At 54.5% G+C, this 21,930-nt stretch overlaps 1 protein-coding gene across 1 annotated transcript; it reads left to right on the top strand.

The window, feature by feature from the left end:
- The first annotated feature begins 8,403 nt into the window (after positions 1-8,403).
- DMKN (dermokine) lies at positions 8,404-21,417 on the top strand. Its single transcript, XM_036275095.1, has 18 exons — positions 8,404-8,805; positions 9,065-9,247; positions 9,354-9,413; positions 9,680-9,730; positions 9,875-10,075; positions 11,172-11,312; positions 11,544-11,594; positions 13,155-13,190; positions 13,835-13,888; positions 14,741-14,791; positions 14,912-14,959; positions 15,163-15,210; positions 17,571-17,627; positions 17,971-18,018; positions 19,571-19,621; positions 20,094-20,165; positions 21,241-21,264; positions 21,370-21,417. The coding sequence occupies exons 1-18, from the start codon at positions 8,404-8,406 to the stop codon at positions 21,415-21,417; spliced, it is 1,626 nt and encodes a 541-aa protein (XP_036130988.1).
- The last annotated feature ends 513 nt before the right edge of the window (positions 21,418-21,930 follow it).

Consider the following 21,930-nt stretch of genomic DNA (forward strand, 5'->3'; position numbering starts at 1 on the left):
ACTGACGCACGGGCCTTGCTGAGCAGACTCGCTTTCCTGTTGTTGTATCAGCTGGAATGACTCGGAGGAACTGGGGATGGGGCGGTAGATTCCGGGAGTCCCTTAAGTGAACTGTACGGAGATTTGTGAATAAATATGACACAACATACCCTCATCATGGCCCACATGCTCCCTTAGTGGGGAGGTTGGTCTCTTCTTGCTTTTTTGAAGGAGCTGGGGGTCTGAGGTTCAGTATGGTTGAGCTGGAGATTTCAGGCTGATCGGATCCAAGAAGGCGGTGACAGGGACAAACCGAGTTTCATTAGTGTGCAAGGTCTGTGGTCAGCACCGGGAGGAGCAGCGTGCAGGGAAAGCCACTTCAGGCCAGTAGCGGGGGCCGAAACACCGGGCGCTGTTGCACCAAAGGAATAACAATGATGACTTGGATTTATTATGCAATTTCGGCTGCTAGCCTCCCTGACAGGTGCTTTACATGCATGACATCACTGAAGCCTTCCAACCACTCGGTTAGGTAAGAGGTACTGTTATTGCCATATTTTATTGAGAAGCATGTAGAGGCTCGCACAGGTTAAGAAACAAGACCAAGGTCACATAGTATGTGGAGGGAGAAGCAGCCTAAGAGCTACAAGGGATATTCTGAGAACAAAGAGGCCTTTCCTTGTTTGGCATCAGCAGCTATGGGAATCAGTGAGCAAGGAGAGAAGAAAGAGAGACATTCAGGACATCCTCTCTCCAGAAGGCTGGGGGTGTGTGGGGGGCGGGGCACACGGATGACAAGAGAGAGAGCTTCTTTACAAAGACAGGGATGGTGGCTCAGGAGGTCCAGGTTTCAGATCTGTGGATGACTCACAGCCCCGGGGAATCACCATAGCAACTACTATACACTGAGCCTTACTAGGTTCCAGGTGCTGTGTGCAAAGTCCGTGCTCTGTAACCATTTAAACCTCCCCCAACCCAAAGGCAGGCCTATGACCCCACTGCATGGATGAGGAAACGGAGGCTCAGAGGAGCCAGGGCACTTGCCCGGGGAACCCATGAGAAAGCAGCAGGCCTTCCTATCCCCAGAACCTGCTGGGGGGCCTGCATTCCCACCAGGACCACGTGCCTGTGGGCACTGCTTCCCCTGAAGGGGCCACACTTTCCTCCTACATAAAGCAGGGATGCGTGTCTGCGGGAAAGGACCAGAAACATGGCTTCCAGCTTCAAAATTCCATCAATCAAGGGACAGAGAGAGAGAGAGAGAGAGAGAGAGAGAGAGATAGAGAGAGAGAGAGAGACAGTGTTCTTGCCTTGGGGCATTTACAGGCTTCCTGAGGAGACAAGGCATGTAAACAGAATATGAAAACAAATACGAGGATGTACCAGTGAGAACTAAATGACACACCAGGGAGGGTGTGCGTGATAAGGGGGATGTTCTTGACACTTTATATTCATTGTATCTTTCCTTACTCATAGAATGTCATCCTTTTTATCACTTATGTTCCTTCTCTCCCCCTGCAATACTTTACCTTGAAAATATTTCAGCCCTGGCTGGTTTGGCTCAGCGGTTAGAGCCTCGGCCTGCGGTCCAGAGAGACCCGGGTTCGGTTCCCGCTAAGGGCACGTACCTCGGTTGCAGTTTGTCCCCGGCCCTGGTTGGTCGTGCGGGTGGCAACCACTCGATGGGTCCCTTTCACGTCGATGTTTCTCTCTCTCTCTCTCTTCCCCTCTCTCTCCCTCCTGCTCTATCTGAACAAAAAAATGGAAAAAAAGTCCTCGGGTGAGGATAAAAAATAAATAAATAAATAAATAAATAAGAAAATATTTCAAACTTAGCACAACGATGAAGAACTTCAGAGTGGATACCTGCATACCCGCTGTTTAGATTCTACCACTAACGTTTGACTATGCTTGATCACACACCAGTCCATCACACACATCTCTCCGTCTAGCCACATAGCAATACATTTTTATGCATTTCAAATATCCATTTCCTGCATTAAAAAAAAAAAAAAGGAGCATTCATCATAGCACACATTACCGAAAGTCTCTTCTGTGCTGGCCGCGGTTTCCTAGGGACTGGAGGACTCCCTTCTGAAAAGGGACTACGCAAAGGAGTCGTTCTTGCATAAAGTAAAAGCTTTCATTGTTTTTACCTGTATGCACGCTTTCTTGCTGGGTTTTGTTTGCCAACGAGATATGGGATAAACCAATATGTACTGGGAGTCAGTCCTGGGAGGCTTCTGGAAAACAAGAGCTTAGCGGGTTTTGAAGAGTAAAAGAGGCGCCTTCTGGCCTCCAGGCCTTGCGTGCTATTCCCTCAGCCAAGAATACTCTCTATACGCTCCCCTTTTCTTACTACAGTATAGCGGACTGTTTGTAACAACACGAATGGGCCTACAGGGTATTAGGCTAAGTGACATGGTCGGAGAAAAACAAATGCCATAGGATTTCACGACAGGTAGAATCTAAAAAGCAAAACAAACGAACAAGCAAAACAGAAACACACATAGATACAAAGAACAAACTGATAGTTGCTAGAGGGGAGAGGGGTGGGGGGTCAGGTGAAAAAGGTGAAGGGGAGGTAGAGGTACAGACCCCCCTTTGTCCCCCATGTTGGCTCCTCCTCACCCTTCATGTCTCAGCTCCCTTGACCACCCAGTCTGAACAAAGGCCACCTCGGTTATTCTTTCTCATGGTACACTGATTTTTTTCCTCATAGTGCTTATGACAATTTGTAGTTACATATTTACTTACCTCGTATCCATTTCCCCTCTAGACTAGAGGTTCAAAAGGAGAGGTCGAGGCTAGGAGAGGTGGAGGGAAGGCTTTGCAGACTTGGAAAGGCCTTGGAATAAATGTGAGCAAGAGTGAGGTACCTGCCCGGCCGGTGTGGCTCAGTGGTTGAGCGTCGACCCACGCACTAAGAGGTCGCCAGTTCGATTCCTGGTCAGGGCACGTGCTGAGGTTGTGGGCCTGATCCCCAATGGGGGGCCTGCGGGAGGCGGCCAACTGATGTTCTCTCTCATCGATGTTTCTCTCTCTCTCCCTCTTTCTTCCTCTCTCTCTCAAAATCAATAAAGAAAAAAAAAAAGAATGAGGCACCTGAGACAGGTAGGTGGAACCAGGCGCGGAGCAACAGAGACAGGAGGGGCCAGTTTCTGCAGTTGCAGAAGAACAGGGAGAAAAGGGGAAATTGGGTGGGACCGCACAGCCATCTTTATTGGGCACGGCGCTAAGCACTTACAGACATGATTCATTCCATCCTCACAACCACCCAGGAGCAGGTACCATGATTATCCCCTTTACAGATGATAACCCTGAGGTTCTGGGAAGGGACAGAATTGCCTGAGGCCACCCAGCTAGGAAGTGGTGCTGGCCGGGCTCTATTCAAGAGCTCGTCCCTGCTTGGGGATCTCTGCTAGCGAGGTGGCTTCCCTGGGACCCTGGGGGAGCGGGCAGCTTCCAAGTAAGTCCTCTTTAAAGATACGTTTCCACATTTGGCCCTTTCAGGAGGTCATGTGGATGTCTCCAAATTAAGCAACTGCCGAGAAAGCATTCCAGCAGCATGAACGTACCTGACATCAGCAAGAACATATACTGGGTGCTCCTGTGCGCCAGCTCTTTGCATTGTCACCTCATTTAACCCTCACATCCGCCCCTCTTAAGACAAGGAAACTGCTGTACAGATGGATTCAGATCACGGCTAGGCAGTGGCGGAGATAGGATTTCCACCTGGACTCCAGGACAGGCACTGTGGGAGAGATGAGCCAGAAGATGCCAGTTGGAGGCCCAGGACCCCATAGGAGGGAGCAGAGACACTGCCCAGACCCAAGGCCTCATCTCCTCTCCATACCCCACTCCCTGCCAAGCCTCCTCCCTGACCTCTGTGCCCCAGAGGAACCCTGTTAACACCCAAGTCAGATCACAGCCTTCCTCAGTTCCAAGCCCTCGGCCTGTTCTACCTCATTCAGAGTAAAAGCAAAGTCTTCACAATGCTTACCTCTTTCCAAAATAGATAAGGAACTCGTACAACTCAACAGCCAACACACAAACAATCCACTAAGAAGTGGGCAGAGGACTTGAACAGACACTTCTCCCAAGGAGACATACAAATGCCCTGCAGATATAGGAAAAGATGTTCAGCCTCACTAGCTATTAGAAAAACGCAAATCAAAACTACAATGAGATACCTCCTCACACCTGTTAGAATGGCTGTTATCAATAAGACAGGTAATAACAAGTGTGGAGAAAAAGGAACCCTCATTCACTGCTGGTGGGAATGCAAACTGGTACAGCCACTATGGAAAACAGTATGGAGTTCCTTGAAAAATTAAGAATAGAGTTACCATATGACCCAGCAAGCCTTCCTCTGGGTATCTTCCTGAAAAACTTGAAAACATTCATGTGTAAAGATATATACACACCTATGTTCATTGCAGCATTATTCACAGTGGCCAAGACATGGAGACAACCAAAGTGTCCTTCAAGAGAGAATTGAATAAAAAAGATGTGGTACATGTATACTATGGAGTACTACTCAGCCATAAAAAAGATAAAATACTGACATTTGAGACAACATGGATGGACCTTGAGAATATTATGCTCAGTAAAATAAGTCAGTCAGAAAAAGCTAAGAACCATATGATTTCACTCCTATGTGGGATGTAAAACTGAAACTCATAGACACAGACAACAGAATGGTGGTTACCAGAGGAAAGAGGGCGGGGCTAGTAAAGGGCAAAGGAGGCCAAAAATATGGTGACAGAAGATGCTTTGGGTGAGAGGCACACAATGCATTATATAGATTATGTATCATAGAAATGTACACTTGAAAACTATATGATCTTATTAAGCATGGTCACCTCAATACATTTAATTTTTAAAAAATGGTTACCTCTTTGATTTCAACTCCTCTTATTTCCCCCCTCTCCAGCCTCAGAGCCTTTGCCCTACTGTTCCCTCGCTTGGAATACTCTGTCCCCAGATATCCTCATGGCTCAGTCTCTCTCTTCCTTAGGGCCTCAGTTCATAGGTCACATCTCAAAGAGCCCTTTCCTGACCATCCTATATAAAACACCCACTCTGCCCTGGCCAGTTTGGCTCAGCGGTTAAAGCGTCGGCCTGCGGTCCGGAGAGACCCAGGTTCGGTTCCCGCTAAGGGCACGAACTTCGGTTGCAGTTTGTCCCCGGCCCTGGTTGGTCGTGCGGGTGGCAGCCACTCGATGTGTCCCTTCACGTCGATGTTTCTCTCTCTCTCTCCCTTCCTCTCTCTCCCTCCCACTCTATCTGTACAAAAAATGGAAAAATATCCTCGGGTGAGGATAAAAAAAAATAAAAATAAAAATAAAATAAAACACCCACTCTGCCCTGGCCGGTTTTCTCAGTGGTTAGAGTGTTGGCCCGTGGACCAATGAGTCACGGGTTTGATTCCCGTCAAAGGCATGTACATTGGTTGTGGTTCATCCCTGGCCCTGGTTGGGGTCGTGTAGGAGGCAACCAGTCGACGTGTCCCTCTCACATCAATGTTTCTCCCTCCCTCTCTCCCTTCCTCCCTCCATCCCTCCCTCCCACTCTATCTGAAGATAAAGAGAAAAATATCCTCGGGGGAGGATTGAAAAAATAAAATAAAATACCCACTCTGTCTTCTCTATTCCCTCACTCCACTGTATTTTTCTTCATAGTGCTCATCACTACCTGATATGTTTATTGTTCAACTTTCCCCACAATGAGTGTGAGCTCTCTAAGGAGAGAGGTTCTGATGAACTTGTCGCAGGTGGTCTTCCCAGTGCCTGGAACAGTCATGGCACAGGGCAGGTGCTCAATAAATATGTGTTGAATGAATCAAGTAGTGAAAGAGAGAGATGAGCTGAAATCAGAGGGTCTTGAACAGGACGTGAGCGTGTCAGATCTGTGGATGTTATCACGTGCCAGACAAGGGAGGCGTGGTGATGGAGGGAAAAAGCTGTTTGGAGTCAGACAGATTTGGGTCAAATTCTGACGACTTCATTTTACCATAATCTTTTCACATATGATCTTGTGTATGTATTTAACACTCTTAAGCCTCAGTTACCCCAACTGTCAAATGAGAATAATACCTGCCTCTTGAGGTTACAGCGGGGATTAAATGAGGTCATGCCTGTGAAAGCACCCCATCTTCTCCTGGGTGGGTATATAATAACGATGCCTCAAGATGGATTTGAGGCGACTCCCCAGGCCCAGGGATGTCTGACGGTTTTTCTCGGAAGGCAGAGCACCAGCCTGCTGGTGGCAGGGGGGAATCCCGGTGGTCTGTGAATGTGGCTTTCTGACCATGTTCCAGAGGAAGACGCCAGTTCTGGGCCGACGTGCCCCCACCTCGCACACTTGCTCATCTCCCCACTGCGCGAGGAGCACACGGGAAGGACAGCCGCCCACAGCGTGGTCCCAGCGGCTTCTCGGGTGCTTCCCTGCTTTCTGTGTATGGGCGCCATCTGGCTCTCCCCTTTCAGCAGCGATATCAAGCATTCTTCAAATAGATTACGAAAGCGAGCTAGCTCTAAGGACGATATTAGTAGCAGAGAAGGGAGAGGGCAGAGGTGTGGCACTGGGAAGGAGGGTCCCGTGAGGGAAGTGTGGGAGGGCTCGGGGAGCCTCCTGCCTGAGGTCCTGTCCCGGGAAGTGAGGGGCAGCGCGCTCAGGGCCGGGGTCTCCATCGTCAGTCCTGGAGGCCTCGGCTCTCCTGGTTCCCTGGGTGAAACGAAAACCACTTCTCTGCAGGGAAGAATGAGGGCTTTGAAAACAGGGGGAGGTCTGAGACACTGAGGTGACCGGAAATGCTCGGGGTTGGGGCTTAGGGGTGAGGCAGGCTGGGCTTGGGCTTGGGCTCCACCGCACCTGTCCTCTCTGAACCCCAAGTTCTCCGTCTCTAGACGGGCAAGAAGAAGACCGATCTCCAGGGCCGTCTGAGCCTTCAAGTACTTAGTCCAGTGCTGGACACATAGAAAGCTCTTGATAGACTGGAGCTGCAATCATCATCATTATTATTACCTCCACCATTTATTATCATCATTAAAGAGTCAGCGATGGAATAACAGGGAGGTCGGAACTGCCCAGGACAGACAGGGATTGTTTTTACATGGTAAGAGGTGTTGAATGTTACAACTTGGGGTGTGGGTGCTGGGGTGGGGAGAGAGACTGACTGGGAGGCATTGAGAAAGGCAGATGGAAACTGGCCCCTCCTGCCTGGGCGATGAATCCAGGTGATACCAGTGGCCGGTGGGAGGGCCCGGGCTCCTGCAGCACAGAGGCAGCCGTGCTCGCTAAGCAGGGATGAGACCTGGGGAGGATGCTGTTCTGCATCCCGAGCTGGGACCCCGAGAGTGTCACGCTGCTGACCTCGGGCTCCTACCCTTGCGCTAACCCCTCCTCCCTTGCTCCTGGGAGAGGCTGGGGGGTGGGGTGGGGTGAGCTGGTGCAGCGCTAGCCCTCCCAGGAGGCCGTGAACTCATACACGTGTCCCCTCCATGACAGGTAAACAGGATGGGTGCCTGGGTCAGCCGCTCCCTCCCAAGGGCTTTCCCTCCCACTCACTCCCTGGGGGTGGCTGGCCCGCCCAGCTCCGCTGCTCCACACCCAGCTCTCTCAGCCAAGAGCCACCAGGATGCTAACTGAGACCCTGATGACCACCCTCAGGGTTGTGGTCACATCCTTCCCAGAGGCCTGGGGTCCCGACTGAGACCTGAGGCCAGCCTCACAGCTCCCAGGCTCTCTGGGCTGGACGGTGTGGAGGAGGGTGAGGCCAGTCACCTCCAAGGGACAGCACGGGGGAGGAGAGAAACAGGCGAGGCAAAGACCGACGGAAGCTGAGAGAACCTCTGAGAAAGGGCACCAACCCCCATTCTGGTGCCCAAGACCCAGGTTGGCTTACTCCTAGGGTGGGTCCTGCCCCACTGGTGGGGCCTTCCCCTCCGCCTGTCACCTCGAGGAGACACCCACAGACTCTCTCCTCAGATGCCCCCATTCCCACCCTGCGCCCCAAATTCCTGGGGTTGGGAAACTGGAACATTTTTGCAGCCATCTCATTCCATTTCTCCCTCCCTCCCTGATGCACCGGCTCCCTCTCTGTTTCAACACAGACTCTCAGACTCCCAATTACAGCTCATTACCCTATCGGTGGCCGGCCTGAGTCACTGGGGGGAGGGACTCAGGGCTGCCCAGCCCTGTCACCTTCTCCCAACCTACAGTATAAGGAGTAGGGGCAGGGAGGAGGACTCTGGGAAGTCAGGGGAGTCTGGGAAAGGAGAGAGAAGGCTGCAGACTTAGACGGAGGGAAGGACTCCAGAGGAAGAGAGAACGGAGGAGGCACACAGACATAGAAAGAGAAGGGCCAGCAGACACTTGGTGGGAAGAAGACACTCAGGACAGAGAGGGAGCGAGGCAGAGATGAAGTTCCAGGGGTCCCTGGCCTGCCTCCTGCTGGCCCTGTGCCTGGGCAGTGGGGAGGCTGGCCCACTGCTCAGTGAGGGAGCAGGCGTTGAAGCAGGTGTTGGGGAAGCCATTGGACACGGGGTGGAAGAAGCCATTAGTCATAGCATCGGGGAGGCCGTGGGCGAAGGGGTTTCAGAGGCAGTTAGCTCTGGGATCAGGCATGCTTTTGGCCCAGGGGTGAGTGAGGCCCTCAGCCACAAGGTGGGAGAGGCCATCTACCAGGGGGCTGGGGAAGCAGCCCATGCTATTGGGAACTCGGGCAGTGAGGCCGGCAGACAGGCTGAGACTGTTATTCGACATGGACTAGATGCTGCCCACAGCGCCTGGCAGGGGAATCCTGGCGGCCACGGTGCTTGGGTGAGTGGCTGGAAGGAAGCTAGGTGTGGAAACGGGAGCCTGTGGGCAGCCGGGTGCAGGATCTTGGGGACCAGCTGAGAGGATCGAGGGGCCTCTTACTTGTGGTGGTCTCATCTTGGGGTCTCCACCTGCCTCTCTCCATGCCCTGTTCTGGCTCCTCTCTGGCTTAGTAGCTCTGCCTGCCCTGCCCCATCACAGGGTGATAAGGTCACTGGCACTAACTGCACACCTGTTGTCCCTGTAGGGGATCAACGGCCAGCCTTCATCTGGAGGCCAGGGCAGCTTTGGTTCTCAGGGTCACCTCGGACCCCAAGGCCAGGGCAGTCCCTGGGACCTCGGACACACTGGAGGCTCAGATGGCAGCTTTGGAGCGAACTCTCAGGGGAGCTCCTGGGGCCAAGGAGGCAGCGGAGGACCGTACAACGCGAGGACCAACCCTGAGGTAAAGTGAGCGCCCCTGCCCGGACCTTGCGGCCTCCTCTCTCGAGCCCCCCCTCCAGGTCTCCCTCAGCCTTCAGATCCCACCCCCAGTCTCGCCTTCCCTGCAGGGAGCTGTGGCCCAACCTGGTTACGGCTCAGTGAGGGGCAACAGCAACCCAAGCGCGGAGGTAAGAGGAAGAGTTGAGGGAAGAAGAGGGTGTCCCGGTGCATGTGACAGAAAGCAGGACAGACAAGAAGGGGGAGGGCAGGGCTTACGGTAAGAGGCAGATGGGCCCAGGAGGAGATGGCGTGGGGAGGAGGCAAGGGAGAGGGGCTGTCGCCGAGAAGGCAGGGAACGACGCACGTCGGGAAAGAAAGCCGGGCTGCAAGGAGAAGGAGCATCTGGCCTGTCGAGGGCCCTGAGTGTGACTCACCTGTCCCCTCTCCTCTGCAGTGCACCAACGCGCCGCCCTCTGGCTCAAGCGGAAGCTCTAGCAACTCCTGGGTAGGAGGACGGGCACTGGGGTGCTGGCACTGGGCGGTCACGGGGACTGCTCCCTGGGACTGGGTGGGCGGCCTGAGCAAGGAGGAGGGGGTGGGGGAAAGCGACCTTGGGTGCTCACCTCTGGTCCTTGCTCTGGGCCCTCAGGGAAGCAGCAGCGGCAGCAGTGGCGGCGGAAGTGGCGGCAATGGTGGCAGCAGTGGTGGCAATGGTGGCAGCAGCGGCGGCGGCAATGGTGGCAGCAGCGGCGGCGGCAATGGTGGCAGCAGCGGCGGCAATGGTGGCAGCAGCGGTGACAACGGTGGCAGCAGCGGCGGCAGCCGTGGAGGCAGTTCTGGAAGCAACTGGGTGAGTTCTGCCCCTACGCTGAAGGCAGCGATGGGGCCGAGCCGGGTCCCTGCTGAGGAGAGGCACTCCAAGGTCCTTCTGGACACTGCCAGCCTCAGGGAGGGGGCATCACCGACAACTGTCGTCCTGTGGCTCCTTCCGCTTCTGCTCCCACCTCCCCAGCCCGGCCACGCGGGCTTCCTCAGAGAGTCACTCCTGAGTCCCCAGAGGAGGTGCCCTCCCGCCTTCTGCTCACTCTGTCCCCGGCTCTGCTCCATGGTGGCCGGGCTGTTCCATCTCCTGTCTACCCTGATTCCTGCAGTCGTGGCCACTTGGCAAGTCTGACTGCAGCTGGGGGTGACACGTGGGAGAAGCGAGGTGGGCACAGAAAAGCATCACACTTGTCAGGGAAGCTCCCAGGGGAAGGGGCAAGCCGGCACATGGGGGCGCTTGGGGGCATTTACAGAGCTGTGGTACCGCCCAACTGAGACATGGGGTGCACACATGCAGCCCTGCCCCCAGGGGTGCAAGGGCCAGGAAGGGGCCTCCACCCGGCAGCCAGCTGGATTAGGGGGTTTTCCAAGAGCGGGACCCGCAGAGAGAGCACAGCTGGTCTCCTTGGGAATCCGGAGGGCAGGAGGAGGGCAGCAACCAGGACAAACCAGACGACGGAGCTGCTTTAGTGGGCTGCTCCCTGACTAAGGCTTTTACCCCATCGAAGAGCGACCCTTGCGAAAGTCTGGGAATTTGGATCAGGCTCCGACCAGGGGTTCTGGGTTCCAGGAGAGGGCGAGGGGAACGGAGAGACAGGGGCAGGGCCGAAGGAGCCCCAGCCCGCCCTCGGGTGTCAGGGGGCTTTTGTGAAGTCGGGCTCCAGGGGCCTTTTCACCCCTGGCGTGTGGTGGGAGTTGGGAAGCAACAGGTCAGAACCCCCAGTTACCCCACATTTCCAAGTACACTGGGCCACCTTGGTCTTCCCTCTGCTCTGGATAACTTCCTCAGGGAACGGCGGCTGAAGTCGGGAAGGATAGAGGGTGGGGAGAGGGGGTGAACATGGCTGGGAATTACCCCCTCCACGTCCTTTTAAGATGCCACATCCTCTTGCTCTCCCCTGTAGGGATACAACTCCGGCTCCTCCGGCTCTTCCTCGGGAAACAGCGGGAGCAGCGGGGGCAGCAGCGGGGGCAGCAGCGGGGGCAGCAGCGGGGGCAGCAGCGGGGGCAACAGCGGGGGCAGTGGAGGTTGGAACAGACCCGAGGTGAGTGCCTGGAGTTCACACCTGCACCGAGTTCACACCTGCACCGATCTCCCTGAAATCGTGGGCAGGGAAAGAAGAGGCCCCTTGGGTGATGGGAGAGTGACAGCTGGGGCTGGGGGTGGGGGTGGGGCTGCTGTGGGCGAGCCTCGGGTTCAAAAGCTGCAATTTGAGGGCTAGGATTGGTGTCTGGGTGGAGACCAAGCACAAATCTTCTCTTTCTCTCTCCCTCAGTGTGACAACCCAGGGAACGATGTCCGAGTGTCCGGAGGATCCAGGGGTCAGGTGAGAGCCAAACGTGTGGTTACTCCAGTTCGTCACCGCATCTGTGCCCACTCCCGGTCACTCAGCTCTGCTCAGCCCCACTCCCAGGGCTAATCTCCACGCCAGCCCTGTCTGTGGGGCATCTGCAATTTAGGGGACGAAACCAGGAGCGTGACATTACTAACCATCTCCAAAGGAACAATTAATTGCAAATCTTTATGTGACACACCCCACTTGACACCACAGATGGGACCGTGAAAAATCGTAGGAAAGCCGGTCCTTTTAGAAACATAATCGTTTCAGGGGTCCTACACCTGGCTCGTGAACATCATTTGGCGACCCCTTTGATAGTTGTGAATCGGCGTTTTGAGAACGTACATTCCCCTCCTAGTTATTCCAGAAACGCGGGCTTTCTCTCGGCACCTGCGATGCCGGCCGAGGCGGTGTTACGCAGTTTCCACACGAGTCACCTAGAGGTCTTGTGAAAATGTGGGTTCTGATTCAGCAGCTTGGGGTGCGGCTGAGATTCTGGTTTCTCACAGGCACTGGGTGAGGCTGGTACTCCTGCTCTGTGCCCGGGTGTGCGCAGTTAACAAGGCTCTCTGGAGAGCTCCTAAAATATCGGGGATGCTAGCCTTTTAGGAGGAGGCAGGTTTGAAGACAGCTTCTCCCCCCAGTTTGTAACTCTTTTCCTAATCTTTTGCATACCGAAGTTTCTTTTTCTATAGTTTCTGCTCTTGATAACAAAGGTCTTTATTTTCTTCTTAGCATTAGTGACACTTCTTCAGTGTCATTGTTAACTTTAACTCTTGAATCCACCTGGGGGTCATTTTGCTCTATACTGTGTGGTCCAGTGAGGCAGACCCTCCAGTTTGGATCCGATCTGTGTGCTCCCCCAGGAGGAGACGGCCAGATAAAAAGAGAAGAGAGGAAACTGGTAATGCATAGAAAAGTTCCCCCCCCCCAAATTGAACTGGTATTCCCAGCCCTGTGAATTGGCACATTTCCACCACTGATTCAAAACATCACTTATAAATACCTTAATATTTGGGGGGCGCTTCTGGAGTTCTGTTTGGTTACATCGATGTATCCGCGGTCTTTATTTAGGGTAGCTTTATAGTAGTGATGTCTCCAGTGCCAGTGCCCCCTGGCTGCTCATCTTTTTCAGGGTTTCTTACCTATTCTTAGACATTTATTCTTCCAAATGAACTTCAAGATGATCTTTTTTTAAATCCTCACCTGAGGAGGTTTTTCTATTTACCTTCAGATAAAGCGGGAGGGAGGAAGGGAGGGAGAGAGAGACATACATGTGAGAGGGACACATCGACCGGTTGCCTCCTGTACGGCCCCGACCAGGCCTGGGGACAAACCACAACCGAGATACACGCCCTTGACCGGAATCGAACCTGTGAGCTCTTTGGTCCACGGACCGACGCTCTAACCGCTGAGCCAAGCCGGCCAGGGCTTCCGGATGATTTTGACAAGTTCCAAGGAGAAGTCCATGAGGATGTTCTGAGAAATTGTATTAAATCATGTGTAACTTTAAAACAATAACCTGTGTTTCACTGTCTTGTCCCTCAGGGCTTCAGAGGTCCCGGCGGCTCTGGTGACATCAGGGTAAGGAGACACCGGTCTTGAGAGAAGGGACTGGGGTGGCAGTCAGGGGTGGGGGCAACGCTGCAGCAGCAGTTCTAACCGGGCAGAGTCCCACCTCCCGGCCGGGTTTAGACTGCAGCTCCGGGAAGGAAGAGGTGCCGATGGTCAGGGATCCATACAGACAGCGAAAGCAGAACCCCAAAGGGGCTGACGTCTAACGTAGGAGGAGACTAGACAGTCTAGTGCCACCTCAGCTCCCACGGGCTCCAGCTGGCATCACCTTCTGACCAACGCAAAACATCAGCCCAGACTGGTCCTGCCGTTTGAATGGATTCAGTACAACCGCCTGGCTGGTTCCTGCTTTAACACTGGGGGCAAATTCTTTGGTGGCAAAGGCCCTTCTTATTAAATTGTGGACATGAATAGAAACAGGTGGTTACGGTACCCAAGAGCATCATCAGTGAGCAATAGCCCCATCCACAGGGGGTGAGCCAAGGTTCACCAGGGAGGATGGAGCTCCCCAGAGAGAAGAGACTCTCTCAGGGTCGTGGGAAATCCTCAGTCATGCTCCCCCCTCAGTCCCTGGATTCAGGAGGCCTTCGCTGACCCCTCACCCCACATCCTGCCCACCTCCCCACCAATCCGTCTCCATTTTCTCTCCTCAGGAAATAAGCAAGGAAGGTAGTCGCCTGGTTGGCGGCTCCCAAGGCAATTATCAGGTGAGCAGGGATGGGCTTTAAGAGGAGGGATGGGGAGTGTGGGCCTGGGAGAGGGAAGAGAAACATGTTCTTGCCAGCTGCTCTGAATCTGTGTCGGGTGACTACCAGGAGACCCAGCAGGGGTCCGGGATCCCCATTGTCCTCCTTGACTCACCCGTTCTCTCCCTCCTTCCAACTGCAACCACAGTATTACCTCCGTGAGGGGGAAAAGCAGGTGGACATAGCAGAATGGCCAAGGGGACATTTTAAAAATCATACTTAAGATGGCAGTGTTGAGAAGTAGAAAGAGGGTGAACTTGGAGTTAGAACTGGGAGGCCAGACATCAGCTGGGTCACTTGTCATCTGCGACTCTTCAGGCCAGTCAGGTGACCTCTGTGGGCCTGGCTTCCCTCCGGGGGAAAACGGGGACAGTGAAGCTCACTGTCTCACCCCCACAGTGACCGCAGACTTTTCTGCATCATAACCTGACCCAGGGGGCTCAGGTCCAGACACTGAAGTCTGACTTGGAGGCCGAGCCTGAGGCCCGACAGCTCTAGTTTGTTTCCTCATCTGTAAAATGGATTCATGTCCACAAGGGAACACGGCAGGACAAGGCACAGTGAGTGCCTGGCGCATAGTAAGACTACGCATTAGGGGGTGGGCAGGGTTATTCTAGGAAGCGGATAATGAGTCAGTCCAGGAAGACTTCCTGGAGGTGGGGTTCTTAGGTGCTGTGTGAAGAGAGGTGGCTTTACGGAGGGTATACAGGAGTTGAGCAAAGGCAAAGATGAGTGGGCCAGGAGGAGGCTGATGGGTGGTGTGCATGACGAGATACATAAGCCTTGAACAATAGTCCCCCTTTCCCCACCCAGGGGCAAGGGTCCAGTGGGGGAGGTGAAGCTGTCGGTGGAATCAATAACTTGGTGAGTGGAGGCATCACCCCACCTTGGGCCAGGACCTTCCAGACACCCATAGCTCCTGCCCCTGCCTCTTGTGCGCATAGCGGGTTCTTGCCTTCATCCCACTTCTCATTGGCTCCTTAGAACTCTCCGACATCTTCGGGACAATTCAACTTTGACAATTTCTGGAAGGTGAGTTCAGCAAGACTGCTCTGCCCATCCATTCCCAGTTAAAAAACCAAAACTCTGTCCCCCGATCCCTCGGGATGAAGCCCCCTTTCTGTAATAACCATCAGTGTAATAACCAATAACCCCTTGACCTCTCTCGCCCTGAGCCAATGACATTGGTAGGATCCAATTTGGCCAGTCTCCTTTTTTTCTCTCTCTCTCTGCAGAACTTTAAGTCCAAGCTGGGTTTCATTAACTGGGATGCCATCAACAAGGTAAGGGCTGGAAGGCCATGCCGTTCGATGTTTGTGGGAGAGGGAGACAGAGAAGAAAGCCACACCTCTGAGCTGGGGAAATAAGGGTGATGGCCATGAAGAGCATTCTGGCTAGTGCTAAACAAACAAACAAACAAACAAACAAAAGGATGAAAACAAGAGGAAGGACAGCAGAGATCTGAAAAGAGAGGCAGCTTTTGCAAACAGCTGGGCGTTGGGGATGAGAAACGAATAGGCCTCTTTCATATCCTAACATGTAGACCTGAACAGGTCAGAACCTCAGTTTCCCCTTCAAGACCTGGAGGTTAACGGGAGAGGAAGTAGGTGTGATCCTCAGGGAACCAGAGAGGCACAGAGGCCTCGGCCGGCCGGAGGGTGGACTGAATAGTCAGGTGGAGCTACAAGGCCACGTGAGGACTGACAGAGAGAGGGGGAGGGAGGAAGCCCGCATCTGCTGCAGGCATGATAGGGGCCCTACACATACATAACCTCAGGGGATGCCTGGGGCTCAGGACCCCTTCCTTCTTCCTCCCTGCCCACCCCCTCCTCTGGCAGGGGAACCCCTGGCCAGGCCAGCGTGACACCAGCATAGTAGAGAGAGGAGACTGGAAGGAGAGGATGAGGGCAGACAAGCCAAACAAACCCCAAAGGCGACTGACCGGCAGCCAACTATGTGCATTGTTTGATACATAAAACAAACAAACAAACAAACAAACAATGCCAAAGTTGAAAAATGGTTAGACTTCACAACGTGACTTGGATTTCTGATGTCTCTTGAATAATTTGTCAACACGGGGCCCCTTTCCACAGACTGCAGTCAACTGAGGCTGAGATGCTGTGGCTTCTTGCGGGGGGCGCTCACTCTGCTGCGGCCGGGCTCCCCGCCCGTCACAGTCACTCTGGCTGCCTGACTGGCCCGCCTCCAGTTGCGTTTCTAACCCTTAACTTAAAAGAATGAAGACTAGCCCTGGCTGGTTTGGCTCAGCGGTTGAGCCTCGGCCTGCGGACCACAGAGTCCCGGGTTCGGTTCCTGCTAGGGGCATGTGCCAAAAAATAAAAAAATAAAAAAAAGAAGAATGAAGACTAGGATCCTGCCCCCCAAAACTTGTGGGGGAAGGAGCTGGTGGTAGGGGGGAGGCAAAGAGGCAGCCCAAACCTCAGGGAAGGCAAAGTCTGCCCTCTGGGGATGAGGGGGAGTGGAAGAAACAGACACAGATGTTCCCAGAGGCAGCAAGTCTGGTTGGCATGAACTAAATGAACAAAGCAGACGGTTTCTGTTTTAGAGAAAACAGTCTCTGGCAGGGCACAGCTGCTTACTGTGAACTGTGGGGAGGCCAGGCCCCTGAGCACGGGGCACTTCGGGGCTGCTGGGAGAACCGGGGCACATACAGACGCCTCCCAGAGGGCCGGACAGACATCCAGGGGGGCAGGAAAGTGAGTGCCTGCAGTTAGGCGGGATTCATTCGGGGTGACTTCCTGGAGGAGCAGATCTCAGAAGAGGGGCAAGACGGAACTGGGTGAAGAAGAGAAGGGGGAGCCCAGCTCCTTGACGGTGGGGGTGAGGGGCTGAGGACTTCCTCCAGAGTAGTGAAGGCAGGGGGACTATACATGACATTTCAGGCAAGGTGGGGGGGCAGCTTCCCACCCGAGCTGGAATATCTGGATCTGACTGGCTCACAGCCTTGGTTCAAAGAGTTCCCCGCAGATTTCTAGAGCAGGGCGTCTAATCTACCCTTGACTCTGTCCATTGCTCCCTGAAGTTCTATTCCTTAAGCTCCCTCTTAGAACCTATTTCTTTGCCCAGGATGAGAGCAGTGTTTGACCCCGTGACCTCCAGACAAGGAGCTACCGGATGGATGGGAGCCCCCTACCCGTTCTTAACACGGCACTATCTCACCACTAATCTCACCCCTCGCCCTTGAAATAAACCTTAGCTGCCCCCCACTCCTGGTCTCTGCTCCTTTCTTACGTCTCAACTGTTAACCCAGGGGGCTTGGAAGGGGTGTCTCAGCTGTGGGAGGTGAGCTGGGGGTGGGATGGCCCGTGACGAGGCAGGAGTTGCGGGCAGGGCTCGGTCCTGAGGCTTTGCAGCAGTTACGTGCAGTCGAAGGGGAGAGTGGGACCCAGGGGAACACGGTGTCTGTGCCAGGGAAGGATGGTTGACGGCTCCAGAGAGCTAGCTTCCCTCTTCCTCTGTCTGCAAGAATAGTTTTCTGATCCCTAAAGACACCCCGCTTCCCCCCAAACCGTGGTCACAATGCCAAGTGTGAAGGCTGAGACATGGTGGGAGCAGGACCGCAGGGGTTTAGGTGACCCGGGGTCCAGCTCTCTGCTAACCTGCCCCCCACTTTCATCCACAGGGCCAAGTCCCATCCCCCAGCACTCGCGCCCTCCTGTACTTCAGTCGACTCTGGGAGGTAGGACAAGTCTCACTTTCTTAAGAGCTGGGCTCCTGGTCATCCTGTCCCTCTTTCCACCTCCCCCAAGGCAGCCAACCCCAAGTGGCAGCCTATACCCGGCACAAAACTCCCCCTCTGTTTCTTTCGGAGATGGGTGCTCTCACCCAAACCTTATCACGAATACCATCAGAAATTCTGACACCCTCGATGAGCTTATCTTCATCTAACCCCAGCCGCACCCAGGCTCCAAAACCCATTCTTCTGTGTGGTCATGAAACTTTCCCAACGAGCCACCACGCCCCAGCCTCTGCCTTGTGCCTCCCTGTGGCCCACGCCCCCTGCTCTCTCCTTCTTCCTCCAGGATTTCAAACACAACACTCCTTTCCTGAACTGGAAAGCCATTATTGAGGTAAGGGCAGCAGAAACTCTCGTTTTGGGGTCAGGAAGCTCAGCCCTGGGGGGGTGGGGTTCTGGGTCCCCGGGAATGGCTTGCAGCTTGTCCGGGTTCCCTGTCCTCTCTGCGGAGGGAGAGCACACCCCTTCCTTCCCACCTTCCCTGACGGGACACCGCGAGTAGGGGAGGGTGGGGGAGAGGAGCTGAGAGTCACCGAAGCACAGCGGGGTGGCAGGTCCTCCTTAGGATAAAAGCCCAGGCTGAGGGCTCTCACAGGCCCAGGAACACGAGGCTGGTCACTGTCTCGGCTCCGCTGCTGCTCTTGCTGAGCATGGCCTGGTCAGGGGAGCCAGCACTGGGTGGGTACTGCAGGGTGGGGACCATGAGGTGGGGAGGGGGGAATCCAGGACTGGAAAGGGGGGCACTAGGAAGGAAAGCAGAAGGGAAACAGCAGGTATGGGGGGAGGGGGCAGGTCATTGTCAACTGCAGGCAGGTGCGCAGGGTCTAACTATGTGGGTTCTGGGAAGGATGGGCAGGACTTCTGGGTCTCCAGAAAGCCACACCTCGATTCTGCATGGCTAGTGGCTGATCCCCTAGGCGCTGAGGCAAGGGCTGCCCACTCACTCGTCCACGGGCCGGGCACGTGAGGCTGGACAGGTGGGAACCTGCAAGGGAGGGAGGGGCCGAGGCCTTCCAGCCACGCGTGGCCACGGATCCAGGCAGCGCCGGTGTGACCACGCCGCCGGATTCTTCACAAAAAGTTCGAAATCTGATTTTTAATTGCTCGCAACTAAATTCACTTTAAAACATGCAAACTAAGTGAAAGATGTCTGGAGGCCGGTGGTCAACCAGTTTGGGACCTCAGTGTTCGGGCTCACAGGGTGGTTGAAACTCGGTGTCAGGTGCAGAGTGAAGCCAGAGCTAAGAACAGACTAGCCCTGTGTGACAGCGGTGCTCTAGGAGGGACCTGTTGACGGAAGGAACTAAACTTCTCTCCCCTGCTTAGAAGCTTCCCGGCCTCTACTGGGAGGGGTGCCGGGCATTCGCGTGCTCACTAGTTTCATCTGCTCCCTGTGCTTCTCCCCTGTGACCCAGGGCTAGCGTCACACACTTCCTTCTGCCTCTGGGGGAACAGCGTTTGTGAACTGGGATAAAAGGGCCTAGGAGGGGAGCCGGGTTTGGTGTCAGCAAACTCTGGGGCTGGGGGGCCCGGGGCTGCCGCCATGGGAACCTGTGTGGGCACCAGGCATCTGTCATTCTAGCTTGGTCTCGGGCCAGCCTGCCCGTGTTCTAGGTGCCTGGGCGGGGATGGTGTTGCTAAACGCAGTTCTCTACCCCACTCCCCGGCCCTGCGTGTGGAAACCCGCCCGTATCTTTCTGGGCCATCACTTTCCTGCAGGCTCACTGGCCACTCTGCGGGCAGCTCTGTGGACCCCTGAGCGGGGTGGCGGGTGGGGGGATGCTGGTGCTCCAAAGAAGGGCAGAGCCCGGGGAGCAGGATGCGGGAGTCCCACAGATCGGAAAGACCCTGGAGACGCCCTAAGTTTGGCGCCCTCTTTCTTCCAGGGTGACTACCCGTCATCATCGCTGCAGAAGAGAGCAGGCGGTGCTGACCAGGTAAGTCTCTGCCCGCGGACCGACCTGGGAGACCCTTGGTCCCGCCCTCTCAGTCTTTTGTTCCTGGGTCTGGCCAATCTGAAATCCTCCTCCTTTGCTCCTCGTTCGGTAGTTTTCTCAGCCTGGTGCGGGATGGCAGGAGGTAGCAGCTGAAACTTCTAAGGTAAGATACCTGCCGCGTGACCGCCCAATGTGGACCTCACTTCCTTCCTTGGTCTCCTTCCCCCGCTTCCCAAGTAACACTTGAGCTGGGAGGGGGAAGGAGGCAGAGCCATTTGGGCTATAGGACCATAAAGAGGTGAGCAGGTGGACTGTGGATGGTTGAAGAAGGTTCTAGAAAAGAAACCACATGACACTCAGAGAGACGAGAAGGCAGGGGCTTTGAGAAAGGCCCAGACAAGGCAGAGAGGTGGGGTGTTCATTCCAGAGGGAAATGCCTTCATCCCGCCCCGCCCCCTGCTTTGTTTTGCAGAACCACAATTACAACCAGCAGGTGTACCCTACTGCTTCTAGCGGGCAGTACGCAGCCAAGGCCCCAGCCAAGGTAAGACGTGCACTTACCCTGTGTTCCCACTGGGGTCTCTGCGTGGAGGTGAGGCGGGGAGCTCTCACCGCCAGGGTTCTCTGCATGGGTTAGCGGGGGCCAAAGGTCATGTCTCTCCACACCTCCTATCTTCCCCAAGAGCAGTTTGGAAGTGGAGAGAAGAAGGTTCAGGCTTTTTATACCACACTCAAGTAAGGTTACAGGGGAGCAGTGGCTACATCATGGGGAAACCCGGGAACTTCTCTCCTGTCGAAGAGAAATCTGTGCTCCTCACAAAGGTCCCAGAAACCTGGCGAGCAAACAGTCCTCTGTAGCAGGCTCTCTACCTCTAACTGCTGACCTTGCGGTGGGCGGGAGGAGAGCCAACCCAGGAACTCTTGGTTGGTGGGAAATGGATGCTTCATTCCACAAAGGAAATAAACAAAGATCGCTTGAGAATGTTGTTGCAGTCAGTTGCAAACAAGGCGGTCTGATAAATTCCGTAAACGAAGGTGCTACATACTGATTGGGCGTAAATGAAGGTGCTACATACTGATTGGGCGTAAATGAAGGTGCTACATACTGATTGGGCGTAAATGAAGGTGCTACATACTGATTGGGCGTAAATGAAGGTGCTACATACTGATTGGGCGGGTGAGGCAAAAACCAGTGGCATTTTCCTCCACCTCTCAGAACAACGAAGCTCTGTCCTCACGGAGAGGCCTTGCACTGAGGTTAGAAACCCTCTGCTGGCAGAGAGGCAAAGAGGCAGCCATAGTGCCCATCACTGGTGGCCAATCTCCAGCCACCACTTGAAGGTGGAGGGAGACCTCCCTATTCCCGGTCACTCCCCGTGGGCAGCGTGTGCGAAGGGACCACATTCAGCATCATCTTGGGGAACATGTACTTTGAATAATAAATTCTGCTGTGAAAAATATTCCGTGGGCTGAAGGTCCACAGTTAGACCAAAGGACCTTTGAGACAAACTGGTGTGAGCCTGCCCCTTCCATGGGGCCCCGCCTGAACCCCAAGAACATGACAGAGTCGAGAGGCCACTGTAGCCCCCACATCACCCACTCTGATCTTCTCTTTCCAGGGGGGAGTCTCGGTTTCTTCCTCGGTAAGTACTGAGCAAAGGAAATCCGGTTTGTGAGAGAAGGGGTCTGAGGCCAGAGGTTGTGCAGGGGACCTGCGCTGTCACTCAGACACTCTCCCTGTCCTGCAGGCGTCCCGGGTGCAACCTGGCCTGCTGAAGTGGGTGAAGTTCTGGTAGGTGAGTGTTAGAGGGAGCCACGCTCAGCTGCATCCAGGAGCTAAGGCTCCATCACCCAGGGGCAGGGCTGGGATCATGGCATTTGCTTAGCTCTGGGTGGATACTCTAAAGGTACTGAGGAGGTAAGCTCCTAAGCTATGATCTACTCAGAAAGCACCTCTGAGAGCTGAGTGAAGGCCTGATGGAAGTGGGAGCATGCAGGGACAGGTACAAGAAGAAGAAAAATGGTACACAGGTTAAGGAGAGGGATGGGATGGGAACTGTAGAGAGGTGAGCCTTTCAGGTGTAAAGGGTCAGAGGCAGGAGGAAGAAGTGAGTCCCCAGGTGGGGAGAAGTCATAGTTAACTTGGCAGAACCACACAACCTGTTATAGGGGATGGCGGGTGAAACAGGTAAGACACAAAGGAACCGTGGGCGTGCAGAAGCTGGAGGAAAGGACACCTGGTTTCGACCAGTTTGGGAGTAGTCACGTTCTAGCATTTGCTCTCTTCTTTTCTTCTAGAAAACTACTCC

The sequence above is a fragment of the Molossus molossus genome, unplaced genomic scaffold (assembly GCF_014108415.1).
Source record: "Molossus molossus isolate mMolMol1 unplaced genomic scaffold, mMolMol1.p scaffold_m16_p_21, whole genome shotgun sequence".
NCBI classification, from domain to species: domain Eukaryota; kingdom Metazoa; phylum Chordata; class Mammalia; order Chiroptera; family Molossidae; genus Molossus; species Molossus molossus.

What these genes read in the sequence shown, in the direction of transcription:
- DMKN (XM_036275095.1), top strand. Translation starts at nt 8,404, where the DNA reads ATGAAGTTCCAGGGGTCCCTGGCCTGCCTCCTGCTGGCCCTGTGCCTG. An exon ending in ACAGCAACCCAAGCGCGGAG is followed by an intron (nt 9,414 to 9,679) that starts GTAAGAGGAAGA and finishes TCTCCTCTGCAG; the next exon opens with TGCACCAACGCGCCGCCCTC. An exon ending in ACTTTGACAATTTCTGGAAG is followed by an intron (nt 14,960 to 15,162) that starts GTGAGTTCAGCA and finishes CTCTCTCTGCAG; the next exon opens with AACTTTAAGTCCAAGCTGGG.